This window comes from Notolepis coatsorum (genome assembly GCF_963971535.1).
Source record: "Notolepis coatsorum genome assembly, chromosome: 4".
Taxonomy (NCBI): Eukaryota; Metazoa; Chordata; class Actinopteri; order Aulopiformes; family Paralepididae; genus Notolepis; species Notolepis coatsorum.
The window spans coordinates 43,927,278-43,945,268 of NC_140168.1; the positions used below are offsets into that span (position 1 = coordinate 43,927,278).

At 44.1% G+C, this 17,991-nt stretch overlaps 1 protein-coding gene and 1 pseudogene across 4 annotated transcripts in view; one reads left to right on the top strand and one right to left on the bottom strand.

The window, feature by feature from the left end:
* LOC311227517 (sodium bicarbonate cotransporter 3-like) overlaps positions 1-3,180 on the bottom strand; it is a 144,158-nt gene extending 140,978 nt beyond the window's left edge. For 2 of the 3 annotated variants that reach the window (XM_084313212.1, XM_084313211.1), the window contains exon 1: positions 3,082-3,177. In XM_084313212.1, coding sequence (XP_084169338.1) covers positions 3,082-3,123 — 42 coding nt within the window. In that variant the 5' untranslated portion in view covers positions 3,124-3,177. Of the gene's footprint in view, positions 1-3,081 lie in introns of all 3 variants that reach the window. The other variant, XM_084313213.1, reaches the window with a different exon arrangement.
* Positions 3,181-9,983: 6,803 nt separating this feature from the next.
* Positions 9,984-12,709, top strand: LOC311226497 (annotated as a pseudogene). Its single transcript has 2 exons — positions 9,984-11,454; positions 12,317-12,709. The product of its transcript is annotated as an uncharacterized misc_RNA (transcript).
* The last annotated feature ends 5,282 nt before the right edge of the window (positions 12,710-17,991 follow it).

Sequence of the window (17,991 nt, forward strand, 5' to 3'; positions counted from 1 at the left end):
GCTACTGGACCTACACAGGGGCGCTCGTTCTATGTAATGAAGCATTTAGAACTATGTTGAGCGGCCAACGAGTGTCGTAAAGCAGTCTCACTCCCAGTCCACACTGTCTCTTTTCAGTGAGCCTTTAATAGCCTGGGCTAAACAGCCTACCACTGGCTGAACTCAAAACACTATTTCAGTCCCTCGTAAGAGGTAGACAGCAGGAGTCACAAAGCCCTCTGGCAAAGGTTCTCCTGGCTGGCACACACCTCAAGTACGTTTCCGTGAGTAAGGAAAGCCAGTGCCGTGTGGAGGCAAGCTGGTGCCTTGGAAAGCAGAGACCAAGGTGTAAACAAGAGAGCAGAAGAACAGGCACATGGTGCGCTGAGAGACACGGACCACTCGCTAGGGGTGGGAATAATCAATAGGGATGTCGTGATTCGACGCGTTTCTCTTTCCAATGATGTGAAAGATCTGTGGGCTTTTCGAATACATTTTGGGGACTAAGACAAATTCCTAAATCAGGTACAAAATAGATATAGGTCTGGTCCTGGGATGATAAAAAAAAAAAAAAAAGGCTGAATTCATATTCAACCACATTTTGGGGGTGTGAGGCTGTTCCTGTTCGCTTAAGATGAGTGAAATTGTAGTTTGGGTCTAGGATTAGAGTTAGTAATTGTGAGCCTTGTTCTACACCCACCTGTACCTCTCATATTAACCTATACAGTATCCAGTACAGTAATAGCTATGGTGAGCAGTGGCTCCTGGTGGCCATGTGAGGGTTGTGAAAAGGGCTGCGTTGCATCATGATAACCATCTGTGAGACTGTGAGGCAAATTAAATAACTCATAAACTAATAACAGCCAACACACAAACCACCACCTGGGAGCAGGACATTCCTACCATATCCCCCACTTTTGTTTTTCTTTTACATTAAGAGGCAAGAGAGGGGTTACTGTAACTGGTGCCAGACAGAGCTCTTGTAAGAACATCGAGATCAGAGAACCGAGGCGATCATGTGGTGGCAAATGTAAACTCCCTGGGAATGTAATAAATGCCTGAAGCTAATCTCCGATCTCCCTCTCACTCACTGATCAAAGTTTGAAACTAGAAAAGATCCATTAGTTCCATACTGGCAAGCAGTGATCTCAGTAAACAACTAGCCTATAGGCTAAACATTGTACATCCAAGGCATATCTGGCCATTCAACTTTTTCAGGAGGCATATTGGCCTTGTGTAAACATCCAATCAAAACCAAAAAAAGGGGGGGGGGGCTCTCCGTAAATGTTGTAAACACATTCAGGAGAATAATGCAAAAGTAGAGAGGTCAGCAGGGGTCACAGTTGAGGGTTAAATATGAGAGACCGGCCGACCACTTAACGACACCACATTCCTGCCTGGTATGACCCTGGGAGATGTATAGAAGGAGCAGCCATGCATGTCACAAGAATCAGACACTGGCCTAGGCAGCGTGATGACTAACTTACTTTCTACAAAAAGCATTGATCAGCTAGAGGGAGATTGTCACATTGCACCCTCCTCCGCAATGTCTCCTCTACTGGTACAGGGTCAGTTTATTGTAGCCCTGAAGATGGAATGTGAAAAAGCAGCAAGGCTGGAAGAGCATGGCACTAGCAAAGTGGCTGATTTCTAACTGAAGACAAGTTTAAAACATCCAGGCAATGTGGCTAACCGACACAACAGACAGGATAATAATCGGGTATTCTTCAAGACCAAAGCTATGACGGAGGCACGGTTAATGAGATCGGAGACTTCATTAGGCATCAGACAGTTGATTTGCCTGAGGGTTCTCTTATGTCACAGTGAAGGCATTGACTCCCAAGCCTGGGGACAACGGCAGTGGCAATTCCCTTTCACAGGGTGGCCAGGGGTCAGGTTTCCTCAGACAGACACAACTCTCAAGATTCTCTATCCTCGATGCATGCAGGGAGGCTGGCAGTGGGCTGTTTTAAACCTTGCTTTCCAACCAGTGGTTTTTAAGGTAGTCGGAGTACTATTTCCAGTTGACTCACTACATCACCTCATCTGTGACTGTAAAGTTACGCCCAAAAAAAACAGGAAGTGGGCCCCTAGTCTCACACATGTATAAAACAACAAAAATACCTACCTGTAAGGCACGTGTCTGATATGTATTGCAAAGTGCATACGGGTGTAAAGCCCGTCTCTGGCAAGCTTTGGATTTGGCTACTAAAGTGTTTCCGATTACTTCCCAACACCAGAGAGCTGCTATATTTTCAACACATGTTCAAATAGGCTAATCGTCCTCTCTCTTCAGCACTGTGACCAAGAACACGAGTAGACCAATAAATAAAACAATATATTGCGACAGGCAGCACTACACTCTCGTATTTCTAGTCAACAACTTTTTTTGTTGTCTCTTAGCCAAATTAAACTTGGCTAAGTGATTGATTTAACACTTTATTAACAAATTGCAGAATGGGTACATTACAGTACAGCTCAATACACACAATTGTTATGGGGATGCAGACCAGAGAAAGACTTTCGTCTTGTTTACATCAGGGTCCCCCATTTTCAATTCATCATAACATGACATAAGTAATCTTCCCAAGCTAAACTGAGCTCCTTTTAGATTACGTGTATCATCGCGTGTGATCAGGCACACATTCTAATGTTAAGTTAAATTAAACCATACAGACGAGGACATAATGAAAACAAAGGCTAAGCCAGGGTCGGAGGTCGGTCTGCCGTAGTAGCCGTGCCTCCTGCCCAATGGGTTCTAATGGTTAGCTACGTTAGCTATAGGTTCACGTTATATCGAGAAGAAGGCAGTGAATGGAGAGGAGCCGAGCAAATAAAAGCAGTCGGTAAAACAAACTCATACAAAGTTTCTGGTCGAAGTTTATTTAGCCTGTATTAACGCGTTGAATGGGACTTATTCCGTCGCCACGTGTCATAATAACAAGAAAGCCGGCTAACAATAGCTGTCGCCGGGGGTCGGAAACCGAAGCATCCCTTCTCCTTCGCAGCGGTTCAAGAGAGGGGCCAAAAACACGACGTACAAGGATGAATGGACGGCCGTCACTTCTAAATCAAATGACCCGTTACTCAGTGGGCACTTACCGTTCGCAAGAGGGGTCTCATTTGCTCGGTAGATTCTTCCATTTCACCTGTCGCCGTCTTCTTCTTTAGCCGGGTGATGAACTGGGGATCGGGTTCGGTGACACCTCTCTCTCTCTGAGGGGACTCGGGTGTGCGCTGAATGGTTAAGGGTAGAGATACGCCTCCGACGTGATTGACGTGCGTCCCTGCCAGTAAGCGTTGAAGAATTGTCATTGGCAGTCAATTAAATGAGAGAACTGGTTGGTGGGCGGAGCGAGTTGTCGTCCCCAAGCCTGAAGCGCGCTTTTTGTCACTACCGCCACCAGCAGCATGCAAAATAGTGATGGGTCGGTCATGAGCGACTCGTTCATAAGAGCCGAGTCATTGCCGTGAGCGTGAGTCGAATCGCTCACGTCTGGCAATGAGTCGGTTCACGCCCCCCCCCCCCCCTTTTTTGTAAGTTGACTGGTTTGCACAATAGAATAGTAGAATAGATAGTAAAATTATGCAATAGAATGGCCAGAGTAAAATAGTGCTACAGTACAATCAACAGCGGGGTGTATTAGAAGGCTATGGTGAAGAGGTACGTTTTTAGCTTATTTCTGAAAATATTAAGAGATCTAGCTTCCCTAATTTCCATAGGTAGTGTGTTCCATAACTTTGGTGCATAGTTAGCAAAGGCTGCATCCCTAATTTTCTTTAGACTGTGGCTTGGAACCTTCAATAGTAGATGATCGCAATGTTTATACTTTGTATATAAGGAGGAGGACCTTGAAATCAATTCTAAATGTTACAGATGATTACTGATGTAAACAGGGGGATCCTGATGTAAACAAGACGAAAGTCTTTCTCTGGTCTGCATCCCCTTAACAATTGTATGTAATTGTATGTATAACATCGGCCAAATCTTTTTCGCGCTCGCGCATCATAGTCTGAATGCGGCAGCTGGCTCCGGAAGTGTCAATGATCCGTGAACCGTGAGTCGAAATAGGGAATCGGTTCATTGTCGTGAGCGTGTATCGAATCGCTCACTCACTGAAATGATCCGTTTGGCACATCACTAATGCAAAAGATAAGTAAGCAGTACGTTTATTTGCGCTTCATCTTTTAGACCAGGGGCGGTTCTAGCATCAGGCCTTTAGGGGGGCTCAGCCCCTAGAGCAGTAGCATAATTTCACTAAGGTCGCTTTCACACCAGAGCTGTTTGGTCCGGACTATCGGACCAGAATTCGATAGTCCGCTTTTTTGGGTTTGTGTGAATGCACAGTCGAACTCTAGTTCGGACCAAACACGCGAACTCTGGTCCGCCAAAAAACATAGAGGTCTCGGTTCGCTTCATCGGACCAAACGCGGACCAAATATAGGAAGTCACCTGATAAACTGTGCATCTTGGGTAGAAGGAAGAAAAAAACACAGTGGCTTATTATTATTATTATTATTACCGCGGACCAAATATAGGTGCAGCATTCACTGCAAAACAAGCACACTGTAAACATGTCTCCTGATAAACTGTGCATCTTGGGTAGAAGGAAGAAAAAACACAGCGGCTTATTATTATTATTATTATTACCGCGGCATGCAGCATTCACTGCAAAACAAGCACACTGTAAACATGTCTCCTGATAAACTGTGCATCTTGGGTAGAAGGAAGAAAAAAACAGCGGCTTATTATTATTATTATTACCGCGGTGCTCGGCATTCACTGCAAAACAAGCACACTGTAAACATGTCTCGTGGACAGACTTGGGCGAATGATGAAGTGAAAGCCCTGATCAACATATGGGCAGAAGACCAAATAAAACAGCTGCTTGTGGGCACTCACAAAAACAACGAGGTGTACAAGTTGTTTAGCGAGAGGATGGCGGTAAGGGGTATATTATCGAATGATGGATCAATGCCAATGTCTCTGCTACTATCACGCTTCTTGCGCTGTTTGTGTTTTCGGGATTTCACTTCCTGAAGGGGAGGGATTTCCACTCTCCATTGTGTCCAATAGACTAGCGCCCTTTTCGACCGCGTGACATTGTTCAGAAAGTTTGGTGCGCTTGACAAATTGCAATGTGAATGCAGACAAACCAAATGACGAATGCAACAATGTTGCAACTTCACCACCAGAACCACACCGAGTCCACCAAAACTATATGTGAAAGCGCCCTAAATGCCATGGTTGGTGGATTTTTTTTGTCAAATCAGTTGTGCAATAGTCAATTTTGGTGAGTTGTTTCTATATAATTCACTTATGACATTTAGGTAACATTAATGAACAACTACAGTATTAAGGAGACAACTACAGTATGTAAGTAGTAAACCTATTATTATAATTTTTTATTCCAGTCGATCATAATGATCATGATCATATTACGGAGCGCTCACTGCGTTCGAGAGAGAGAGAGAGAGAGAGGGAGAGAAAGAGAGGGAGAGAGAGAGAGAGATAGAGAGGGAGAGACTCACATTTTCATATATCCATTACACACTTCTGCAGTCCCTCCCGCCGTCTCTCTCTCTCTCTCTCTCTCTCTCTCTCTCTCTCTCTCTCTCTCTCTCTCTATCTATCTATCTATCTATCTATCTATCTATCTATCTATCTATCTATCTATCTATCCATCCCTCTCTCTCCCTCCCTCCCTCCCTCTCCTCGCTAGTTCTCTGCCTGTCAAACCCTGTTTGAGGAAGTGTCAAGTTACACTATGCCTACGTCCCCGACACACATGCAGTCAAGTTTGTGTATGTGTGTGTCCCTGACGAGGGAGAGAGATGGCGCACACACATTACACACACTTCTGCAGTCCCTCCCGCCGTGCCTCTCTCTCTCTATCTCTCTCTCTCTCTCTCTCTCTCTCTCTCCCTCTCGCTCGTTCTCTGCCTGTGAAAACCCGTTTGAGGAAGTGTCGGGTTACACTGCACTACAACCATAGAGGGGATGGACCCTGCACTACAACCATAGAGGGGATACTGCAGATCAATGCTATGTCGACGTCACGGAAACTGTCAAATCTGAACAGTTTAGTTGAGTGAGGGAAGATCTCGTGAACTCGAGACTAGACTGATGAGTCAATATGGTAATTAGAGACACAGACCCATTGATACTAACCTGTATTACTATAAAACCATGCTAAACACAGAAAAAAGGCATTTATAATGCATGTCCCCTTTAAATCAACTTTCCAGCCCCCTGTCAACTGTCAAATGATGTCAACTGTCAACCTGAATTAACATTCAGTATTCAATATGGTCTGATATTAACATTCAGTATTCAATATTGTCTGATTCAATATTAACATTCAGTAGAACAGCTAGCTAGACGTTGAGGACACTCACCTTTCCACAGCAAAACGGTAGGCAAGGCACCAGTGGCGTTGTTAGCCCTGGGCTTCCGGGGCTTTAGCCCCGGATGTTTTTCTCCTAGCCCCGGAGCTTTAAAAAAAAAATTTTACATTTTATTTATTATTATTTTCTTTTTAAGATGGCAGCATCCCCATTGTCTGTGCTGAATGTTTGTTAGTGTTTGGTATTTTTGGTTGTTTTTTTGTACTTTTAAACATCCATTTTTAGTAAGTAGTTTTCATTTGATCCTATAATTCTTTCATTCACAGATTTGTACTTTTTTTTTTGTGTCCTGAAAGGCGCCTTATAAATCAAATGCATTATTATTATTATCATCCAGGAGGGAAAAGACACTTTGGATAGTAGGGACTGCATCTCTGCCTGTCCTGGCCAGGACACACGTTGCAACTGTGATCTCCTCTGGCAGTAGTTGGATATTGTTATGTGTGGCGAGGGGTTGCAGAAATTCCACTGAGAGAAACTGGTCTGAGGCTGGATAACATGCCTGTATCTGCCTCTCATAAGTTGTTCTCCAACTCATGAGAACCTGCTCTCAAGCTCTTGCAGCATTCTGTCAAGGACTGGATAGAACAATCTCTGTCTCAGCTGATCTCCTGAGCTGAGGTCTGAGCTTGTGCCACAAGATGACTCAACTACATACTCGTCCATCCTTTTCTGCTTCCTCCTTTGGCTGGTAGTATGTTCCTCAATCCCAAGGGCATTACATAGGGCCTTTGTCCTGTCATACATGTCCACTGCCATCTCTGAGGTGCGATAACCTTTCAGTGTGTCCTGCACTGTGCTTTTAAATAGTATAGGTATTGAAGATGTGCACTTTAACGCAGCAGCACCTGGAGCCATCCATACCCATGTCCAGTGTCCACTGACAGACATGCTCATGATACTGTGATAAACTATAATAAGCTTTAATCGAACCCTGGTTAATTTCCTCGGATAGTCCGGTTGGTTTGGGGTGGTGTGAAAGCTCATTCACTCTTGCAAGTGAATCCTGCTGCGGTTCATTTGAGATGTGAATGCAAAGCGGACCAAAGGCAGGAAAATACCCAAAAATCTAATATTTCTTTTATGAGAAGACTGAGACATATGTATATAATGAAACACACAATACAGTTTTTTTTATTGCTTAACACATCCACCACCGGAAACGGCTTACGACGTGTTTCAAGTTCATGCGAATTCTGCCATTCCACAGCGTACAACGTTATTGAGATCATATTTAATTTTTTCGCCATGTTATTCATAATTCCCTCACGGAGCCTGGTCTGATGCAGTGGGAGCCTGCACAACTCTGCAACGCTTCAATACTGCCGCCTGGTGGATGATCGGCGAGTTGTTGTGGGACTGTACACACATCCGTTTGTAGCGATCGCTGCCATAACGCAATAATCGATACGATTTGGGCGTTTATTATGATTATACAAACCGGAAATGGATTTAGGAGATCGCCGTCAAATAAGTTGGATCTTTTTCCTCCAGTCTCATCGGCGAATGGTAAGAGGACGCTGACGTTACTTTCAGCCTGTTTGTTTATTATTATCAATGCAAACTGCTCTGATCAATATATCACCCATACTACATAAAGCATTTACTGACGATCACGGAATTATAAACGACCCCCCCCCCCCGTTCATCCGCGCATAATAAGTCATAACGTTTAGGATCATGTACAGTTGAAATTTTTAATATAGCGTGTATCGCCAACAAACGGCAGTTGATAATCTATATATGCATTTAGGCCTATAGCTCACGTTCTAGGAATTACTGCAGAAAACGATAAAAACATATTTATATTCTAGACGGTATTTTCGTATGAATATATGAATGAAAAAGTATAACGTTCCTACATCCTGAACTATAGATAATCGATGTTGAATGGGCCATAGTAATGTCAATTTAGCAATACAATTTAAAAAGTTATAGCCCTGCAAAGAAGGTAAACATCTCCATAGGCTTAGACTGGTGGCAGTGATCATACATTGATGGATATAAGCGTGGCAGGGAATGTGTTAAGCACAATTTTGAAAACAGGGCCCTGTGTTTCAAAACACTACACACAAGCACAACCACACACACAATTATCAGAACACCTCAGATCCTTTGCTAAATTAAACACTCTTGTCAAAACTATACACTAATTTATAAAAACTACATTTTGTTACCATATGAAACACACGTTTCATATAACTTAATTCTGTTTGAACCAGTTACACACTGCTGTGCTTAACCTAAAACACATTTAGCTATTCTACTTCTCAGTGATTAGAGTACTGTAAGTGAAGTACACAGAGAATGTGCAAATATACAATAAATTCACCAAACACTACACAAGACCAATGCTGTAGACTGATGAAAATATAATTTATTTATCTCCATATACCCAAATCAATGATGCAGACTGATGAAAACAAACATTTTCTCTCCATATACCCAAATCAATGATGCAGACTGATGAAAATATAAATCTTCTCTCCATATAACCAAATCAGTCAACATTTCAACATGGAGAATCACAACAAAACATGTCCCAGTTCTCATGCTACTACAGTGTGCATAACACTGTAAGCTCAGCAAATATCAGACAAACATAAAATACTGTATCCAGTACAGGTTAAAATTACAGTAAAACAAAAATAGAAAACATTTAAATAGAGTACAGAAAATACTAGACATTATCTCTTTGCTAGCTGGATCTGGCAAGATAATTTTTTGTTGTGATTCTCCATGTTGACATGTTGACTGATTTGGGTATATGGAGAGAACATTTATATTTTCATCAGTCTGCATCATTGGTTGTCTTGTGTATAGTGTTTGGTGAATGTATTGTATATTTTCACTTTCTCTGTACAGTACTTCACTCTCCTTCCATTTTGGTTGAAGACAGGTGAACTCACCTGCTGCATTTTTATAGTGCTTTTAAACCTCATTGGTGTATCTACAATTAAGCAATGGTGTGTTCTGTGCCACACTAGCTCACGCTCAGCGTTTCATGCATAATCTCGCTTCAGCGTATGCACACTGAATAAATTTCAAATGTACCTTTAAATGCCAGCATTCATCTGGCCACACCCCCATCCGCCTACCTACATAAGCCGGGATGGGCCACACACTCATCTCCTTCGCAAATTTCATCACAAGCAACGTGTTGCTCATATGCCCACTTGACGTGGAGAAAAATATTGCTCTAAGGAAAGGAAGAATGTTCTAGAATGTTCTATTATGACATCATACTGTGACATCACAAATGTTCTAGAATGTTCCACCATGAGAGAGAGGAGGACGCTACTATACAACAACCTCCGGTACTACAGATAATCATAATAATAATAATAATAATAATAATAATAATAATAATAATAATAATAATAACGTGTTTTAGTTTGGTTTTCACACCGGCCACCGGGGAGTCCGTTTGAGTTGAGTTACTTTATCTAGAAGCACCACCGCGCCAACAAATAGTTTCCGTTATGAGAAGGAGAAGAAGCCAAACCGTCTGGTTTGTCGTCGACGTGCTGCGGAGGAGGAGGTCCCCACCGGTCCCAGAGAACGGAGAACCTGATTCTCAGGGTCTGTTTACTGCAATGAATGGTAACACTATCCGTCCAGCCAACACCACCACATCAGTCGGGGGAGGGGGAGGAGGGGGACCCCCGGGCGTGGCAGCGCCGCCCCCTAGAGGCTGGAGGGAGCTGCACGCCATCGCCACGGTCCGGGAGCTAGCCGGCCACTACCGCAGCTTTGCCGCAGCTCTGCCGCCAGAGACCTTCTCCAAGCACTTCACGCTCCTCTTCCAGCAGCACTTCTGCTGCCAGGTGGACAAGGATGGCTCCTCCTCCGTCACCACGACGACCAGCGCTGCCACGCCTCCTCCTCCTCCCGTGAGCGCCCGGCTGCGCCTCACCTCCTTCTCCTCCGGGGCGCTGGACTACCGGGAGGCGGGAGGAGGAGGAGGAGGGGGAGCCGTCCTCTCCCCGCTGAAGTCGGAGCCGGCCGCCGTGGCCCGGGAGCAGGAGCGGCCCCTGCGCTGCGCGGCGGGAGACCCCGTGGCGCTGCGGGGGGGCGGGAGCCGCGAGGAGGAGAAGGAGGAGGGGGAGGGGAGCGTGCGCTGTTCCTCCTCGTCGGCGGACTCGCTCCCCCCCGCCGCGCACGAGGTCACGCACTTCTCCGTCACGCAGATCAGAAGGAGTGTCAGACGGCTGTTCCAGAAGAGGCCCAACCCCCCCTCCCCCCAGGACCCGTCTCCTAGCGACCGCCTGTCTCCTAGCGACCCCGGTCCCAATGGTGGCTCATCGGCGACCGACGGGGACGGAGAGGGCGTGGCTGTCGAGGAGGTGACGCCCCTGTCCTCTTCGTCCCCTCTCACCTCCTCCTCCTCTTTGTCCCCTCTCACGTTCTCCTCCTCTCGCCTGAACTCCAGAGCCGCGCCCCCCCTGTCGCCGTTGACGACGGCGGCCTCTCACTTCCTGGATCGCTTCCGGCGGTTACGCAGCGGCAGTGTGCTGCGCCCGAGGAGGAGGTCAGCAGCTGCTGCTGCAAGGAGGGCCAGCTGAGGTACCTGCTGGTGGACGACACCCTCTCCGACACGCAGCCCCGCTGGCAACGCTGCCGCCTGCTGGTGCGGAGGACCAGGGACCCGTTGGCAGGAGGCGGAGGCGGAGGGGAGAGGTACCAGCTGGAGCTTTATGATCCTCCAAAGGGCTCCAGTCTGAAGCTGACTGCTTGCTGCTCAGACATTCAGGAAGTGCGGCGCTGCAACCGGGTGGAGATGCCGGACAACATCAACACATTTGTTCTAAAGGTTAATCACTATCCAGGCAGTCTGATATTTGAGACGGACAATGACCAGCAGGTCAACTCTTGGACCACTGAGCTGAAAGAATGTATCAACAACAGGTCTGGCAGTGTGGACCTGGAGCCCCTCCCCTCCTCGACTGACAGCACTGTTCCAGCCAGTCGCAGAGGGAGCTCAGAGTCAGGAAGCCAGGGCTCGGTGACCTTTGCCCCTCCGGAGCAGGTGTACCACAAGATGGATCACTTCCTGTGTTCCTACTAGTGCACTGCAACCTTGCCCAGGCCCGACGGGGCCCGGCCCGGCCCGGCGGGTTCGGGCTGGGTAGGGCTTTTTTTTTAATAAATAATTCGGGCTCGGCCGGGCCCGGGCACCGCCGTTTTTTATTATTTTTTTTATTTTTTTTATTGCGTTTAAAATAAAAAAAAAATTCTCATATAACTAGGGTTATATGATAACCTTCGTTTTAAGATTCACTTTCTCTTTTGCGCCAGAGAAACATTTGGATGTAATTACTGCAGCGCGCAGGGAGAAGAACTCGGGGGACAAGTTCAACTCGATTGGTTGTGTTGGAATATAGCCAGTTGGCGAACGTTTTAATTTGTTCTTGGGATGTATGTAGCCGGTTTTGTTAACGGTGTTCAACGCGTTGCTGACGTCGTGGTGAGTGATATGTTTATTATTTGCTGGGTCGCGACTCGCTACCTGTTTTGTTGCTCTGCTCGAAATCTGATTTCTGTTTTCTGTTTGTTTGTTTGACTGAGTAGGCTATTGTGTGTCGTGTGTGTGTGTGTGTGTCAAAGAAGATTCTATAGCCTTCAATACGTTTTGAGGCTGATGTGTGAGTCAGTCTATATAAGCGAGCACTGGGAGAGACGGCATTGCGAAATGCTTCTTCGTTTTGTTTATTTATTACGTTCATATAAAACCGTGTTTCGAATATTTAAAACAAATACAAAAAAAATTATATTTTAATAATAATAATAATAATAATTTCTTTCGGGTTTTCATGCGGGCTAGGGCTTAAAATATTATTTACAGTCGGGCTTATTTTCGGGCAGGGCCTGAAGTTCAAGGGCTCGGGCAGGGCTCGGGCTTTATTTCAAGGCCCTTGCAGACCACTAGTTCCTACCCCTGGTTCCACGGACCCATCTCCAGGGTGAAGGCAGCCCACCTGGTGCAGAGCTCCGGGCTGGTCGGCCACGGGGTCTTCCTGGTGCGGCAGAGCGAGACGCGTCGCGGGGACTACGTCCTCACCTTCAACTACCAGGGGAAGGCAAAGCACCTGCGGCTGTCTCTGACGGACTGGGGTCAGTGCCGCGTGCAGCACCTGCGCTTCCCCTCCGTCATGGACATGCTCAGTCACTTCCGCCTCTCGCCCATCCCCCTGGAGTGCGGCGCGGCCTGCGACGTCACCCTGTCCAGCTTCGTGGTGGCGGGGGGGGCTCCGGCACAGCGGGGGGTCATGTCTCAGCAGCGGTCCTGGTTCCCTTCTCCCTGCGCCAGCCTCAGGATTGATTGATTGAAAACTTTATTTAACAGATTGCAGAATGGGTACAGTACAGCTCAATACACGCAATTGTTAAGGGGATGCAGACCAGAGAAAGACTTTTGTCTTATTTACACCAGGGTCCCCCATCAACTCGAGAGAGAACAATGCAACACTGATTTTAGATCAGCGCTTTTGTGCGACTTCAGACCAACACCATGTAAAATAGTCATGGTTTGATGTGTGGGAGGGTAGAGCCTGATTATCACCAAACCACCAGCCGAACCAGATTAACACCAAACCACCAGCCAAACCAGATTATCACCAAACCACCAGCCAAACCAGATTAACACCAAACCACCAGCCAAACCAGATTAACACCAAACCACCAGCCAAACCAGATTAACAACAATAAATGAACAAATTATAGTTAATTTATTGGCCCTTTTAAACCATGAGCCAAACACCTCACACACCAAGCTCCTTTAAGATCCTTTAAACACCTCAAACAGCAAGCTCCTTTACACCAAGCCCCCTTAAACACCTCACACCCCAAGCTCCTTTAAACACCTCACACCCCAAGCTCCTTTAAACACCTCACACACCAAGCTCCTTTAAACACCTCACACACCAAGCTCCTTTAAATGTGAAGTGTAATTTCACATTCTCTCTCTCTTTGTGAAGTCAGGATTTCTGTTTAAGACAGGGCACCCATTCATCTGGCCTGATAAGTTTGTCAAGGTCAGCGCCGGCTAGAAGCCCCTTTTTGGAGCCTCCCAGTTCTAAGAATGCATCGAAGAAGGCGTCTCTATTTCACTGTGTTATAACACATTACACTTTTGTTTTTTGTCACTTTTACTCTGACAGACCTGTGATATGCACTCTGACAGACTAAAAGTCCGTCCGTACGGGCGTACTGTATATATATATTTTCTTCTCCAATAAACCTGTGTTCATTTAACGTGAGTATTCCGACTGTCTCTTTTAGCTCCTGTTTCATTATTTCAGAATACCTGATTCGCAGTGTGACACTGTTTTAGGCTGCTTGATGCCCGTGGAGAACCTGTCGTTGGAGACGTCAAAATCCACGACAATAATACTGTGACATCACAATGGAACATGTTTGAGTACATTATGAATAATATAAATAATGTTTGGTAAGGCTGTCCCCAAAGCCTGTTTTTGGGATTCAAACTTCGTCAGGGTTCTTAGAACGGACGTTCGAACCTTCGTTTTTAATTTAAAAAAGTAAAATTGGGCGCCCCAGTGGCGAACCACATAACGCGCTGAGTCGCAGCACGGCCGACCCGGGTTCGATTCCCGGACCCGTCGTTATTTGCCGAATGTCTTCCCCCCACTCTGTCTCCCGTTCCTCCTCTCTCTCTCTCTCTACTGCAGTGGTTCCCAAAGTCGGGGTCGCGACCCAAAGGTGGGCCGCGAGCAGCCACGGGAGGGCCGCGAGATGATTTCCAATTTTTTTTTTTTTCTTTTTTTTTTTTTCAGGACACTGTACTTAGAAGCAGGCCAGGACAGTGTTTCTAGTTGTATTCTAAAATTCTATTCTATTGTATTCTAAAATGTGACTATATGGTTTTATATTAACTTAATAAATAAACAAAAACGAAAAATCTACTTATTTCAACGAACATTTCAAACTAAATAACAGATTATGCACATAAAACGCTGAAAACAACCGAAGCAACAATAGTATTTTAATGAGGCTATTATTATTATCATTATTATTTTGCAACAAGTTAGCCCTCTCATAAATAGCACATATAAATGAATAACTAACTTGAACTAACTTAATAGGATTGAAGTGATATTTGGCTTAAAAAATCGGTCGCCTGGCAAATAAATTAAAAAAAAAGCCTGACGATGTGCATTGGGCCGCAGCTCTCTGACGCCTTATTTTCTGGGTCCCGGCCTGAAAAGTTTGGGAACCCCTGCTCTACTGGACTGCCCAGTAGTATAAAGCGATAAACGCTAAAAATTCAATCTTAAAAATAATAATAAATAAAGTAAAAGTTCAAGTTCAAGTTCAAGTTCAAGTTCAAGTTCAAGTTCTTTAATAGTTGTCATACAGAAGTACAGAATACTTTCATACAAAATGCTTCTTACTGTTACGCTCCAGAGACTGTGCTAGACAAGATAGTATCAAATAACATAATAACATAATATAGCATGAATTTAGAAGAAGAATGAGGTCACAGTTGTTCGGTATAGACATATGTACAATGTTCTGAGTTACCATATAATATACAATACACAATACTATGCAGTGTACTAATGTACAGTACTATCTAGTGCAAAGCAGAAATGGGATGAGGTACAATTTTAGGTACAATTTACAGTAAGGTGTACGAGTTGTAGTGCAATCCTTCATCCATAAATATAAAGTGTGGGGAGTGGGTGCTACAGTGTGTTTGTTTAAAGTGGGTGTGTGCTATAAAGTGTGTGTAGTGGGTGCTACAGTGTGTTTGTTTAAAGTGAGTGTGTGCGTGTGGATGTGTGTGCTATGTGTGTTTGGTGGTTGTTGTTGTGTAGTGTTCATTCATTGTTCGTTTAGCAGCCTGATGGCCTGGGGATAGAAGCTACTTCTGAGTCTTTCTGTGCTCGCCTTGAGACTCCTGTGTCGCTTGCCTGACGGCAGCAGTTCAAAGAGGCAGTTGTTCGGGTGGCTCGAGTCCTTAATAATTCTCTTGGCCTTCCCCTTGCAACGCTTGTTGTAAATGTTCTGGAGGGTGGGGAAATATATATATATATCCTCAAACTAAATCCTCAATTTGAATAAAGTGATTCAAACTTCGTCAGGGTTTTTCCGAACAGATGTTCGAACCTTCGTTTTTAATTAAAACATTTAAATAAAAAAAAAGATTTTTTTTTTTATGAATTATATTTTATTTTTTTTATTTTTATATCCTCAAACTAAATCCTCAATTTGAATAAAGTGATTAATCTGATTAAATTAGTATTTTTTCTTTTATTATTTTGTTAGTGATGTAATCAAAAATAACACTTGGAACAAAAAAAAACGATAATATACGATTGGTAAACACTCTGATTAAATATGTGGTTGGCACTTCTTTATCGTTGCTATTGTAGATAACTGTGGCAATTCTAGAGTTAATACATGTAAAAAATTGTATTCATTGATAACCCAAAAAAATACATTATCTACTTGAGGAGAGAATGTGTATATCTATCTGTGTTTTAACTTTGTGTACACACTTACCGCCCATAATGTGAGTAGGTATGCGTTACTCATAAATTGTTTCTGCTTGGGGAGAAGTCTTGGTTTTGGGGAGAGTAATACTTAGGGTTTCCAACCTGCTCTACTTCTAGAAACAAAACAGTGAACAAAATGTGTATTTTAGCAGCTTTAGGGGCTAAAGTTCACCAGTTTGATAAGAATCTATTATTTGGGAAACAGAAAATACTCTGTTACACTATAACCACTTGTAGGGCTGGGCGATATGGCCAAAAATGATATCGCGATAACGATATCATATCACGCGATATCCATAATTATCGATGTTGTTATAAGTATTAAAAAAATATATATATATTTTTTTTTAAACAACAGATGTGTTGACAGAGTCACCTGGGGAGCAAAATAACTGGTCATGACAACGAGGTCCTCTTTAGCCTTAACTGGCATGGTTTATTTCATATGTACATTTCCACCACGAGACCTGCTCTCCTTGAGAGCTAGAGTGAGAGAGACAGAGGGGGAGGGAACATTCCCTCTTATACCTGCTACCTGACGTCAGCTGCTATAGCTGCGTCTCCTTGCGCCTATAGCGCCCTCTTGTGGAACAGTTAAAGTGCAGTTATATTCAATCATATTATTACTTACATTTAACACTCCCACTTATGAATGACGTGTATACTGTACAACTTTTCCAAGAAAAAATACAGTTCAAAACATCAAAAGAACATGGCAGTCAATATTACATAACAGGCAATATTTTAAACACCAAACATGACCTCTGCAAATCTTTTCAATTTCAGTTTTGAGACAGGCTTGGTCATAGCATCTGCAACCATGTGGTTTGTAGGACAGTAAAAAAGTGTCATCCTTTCTTCTCTGATGACAGATCTAATGAAGTGATATTTTATATCCACATGTTTACACCTCTGTCGGCACACAGGGTTTCTAGCAAGTGCAATGGTTCCCTGGTTGTCTTCATAAACAACAGTTTTCTTATATACATAGGTATCCATTCCTTCAAGCAGTTGTTCTAGATAAATACATTCCTGTATTGTCAAAGCTAGAGCCATATATTCGGCTTCACAAGTTGATAGTGCCACTGTAGGCTGTTTCTTTGTTTTCCATGAAACCAGTGAGCTGTCTGTACCCATAGCCGCCTACGTAATGGAGCAGGCGAAGCGGGTGCTCTACCAGTATTGAACTTGGGGGAGCAAACTTGTCTCTTTGCTCCCTCACTTTTTGATCATATGATATATCCCCCCCCCCAATATATAAATATTATCTAACCATAACTATGTAATTTTAATCAAATTAATAATACGCAATGACACTTAATAGCAAGTTTTTAAGTTTCCAAAGATTGCGACACCCCCCTGCCCGATATGGTTTGATCCAGCCCCCAGCAGACAGAGCGACGCGCACTCCAGTCTCACAGCGCTGCAGCCTCCAGGTGTAAGCTGGTACGCAGGCAGGCAGGCAGCGTGAACACTTTGTCACAACAGCAGGATCTTCCACTAAGTAAGTTCAGTTGTTCGAACAAACTATTATGTTAGACATCAGCTTTACTATTGAGTGGTATAACTTCTACCACGCAATACAATAAAATTGTTTCACGGTCCGAAATGCCATCTGGTCATACCAATAATAATAATAATAATAACAAAGTTTCCCTCTGGTTGGCGTTAGCTTTAGTGCTAGCCGCTAGCTAACGTTGTCATATATCTAGATATGTGGTGTCGTCAGCTGGATAACGTTGACTTCGTTTGCAAATTTTAACGTTCGCTATGGCAGACGAGCAGGGCCGGATTAACGACGGCCGCGGCCCGTGGGCCTTTAGTGACGAGGGCCCCCCCAAAAAAAAAATCCCTTTTTTTTTCTTTTTTTTTTTAATTATAATAATAATGCAATAAAAGGCTGAAAATGTAGGGATTATGTCCATGAGTGTCATTTTTAGAAATTAAGGCCTGCCTCTTATATAAGCCTCTCTAATAAAGGCCTGGTGCTCTTTGCAGCTGAGGTAAATAGAAGACCCGTCCTATATTTGAGGATTTACGGTAAATCAAGATGTTCAATTATCTTAAGGTACAATACCTGAAA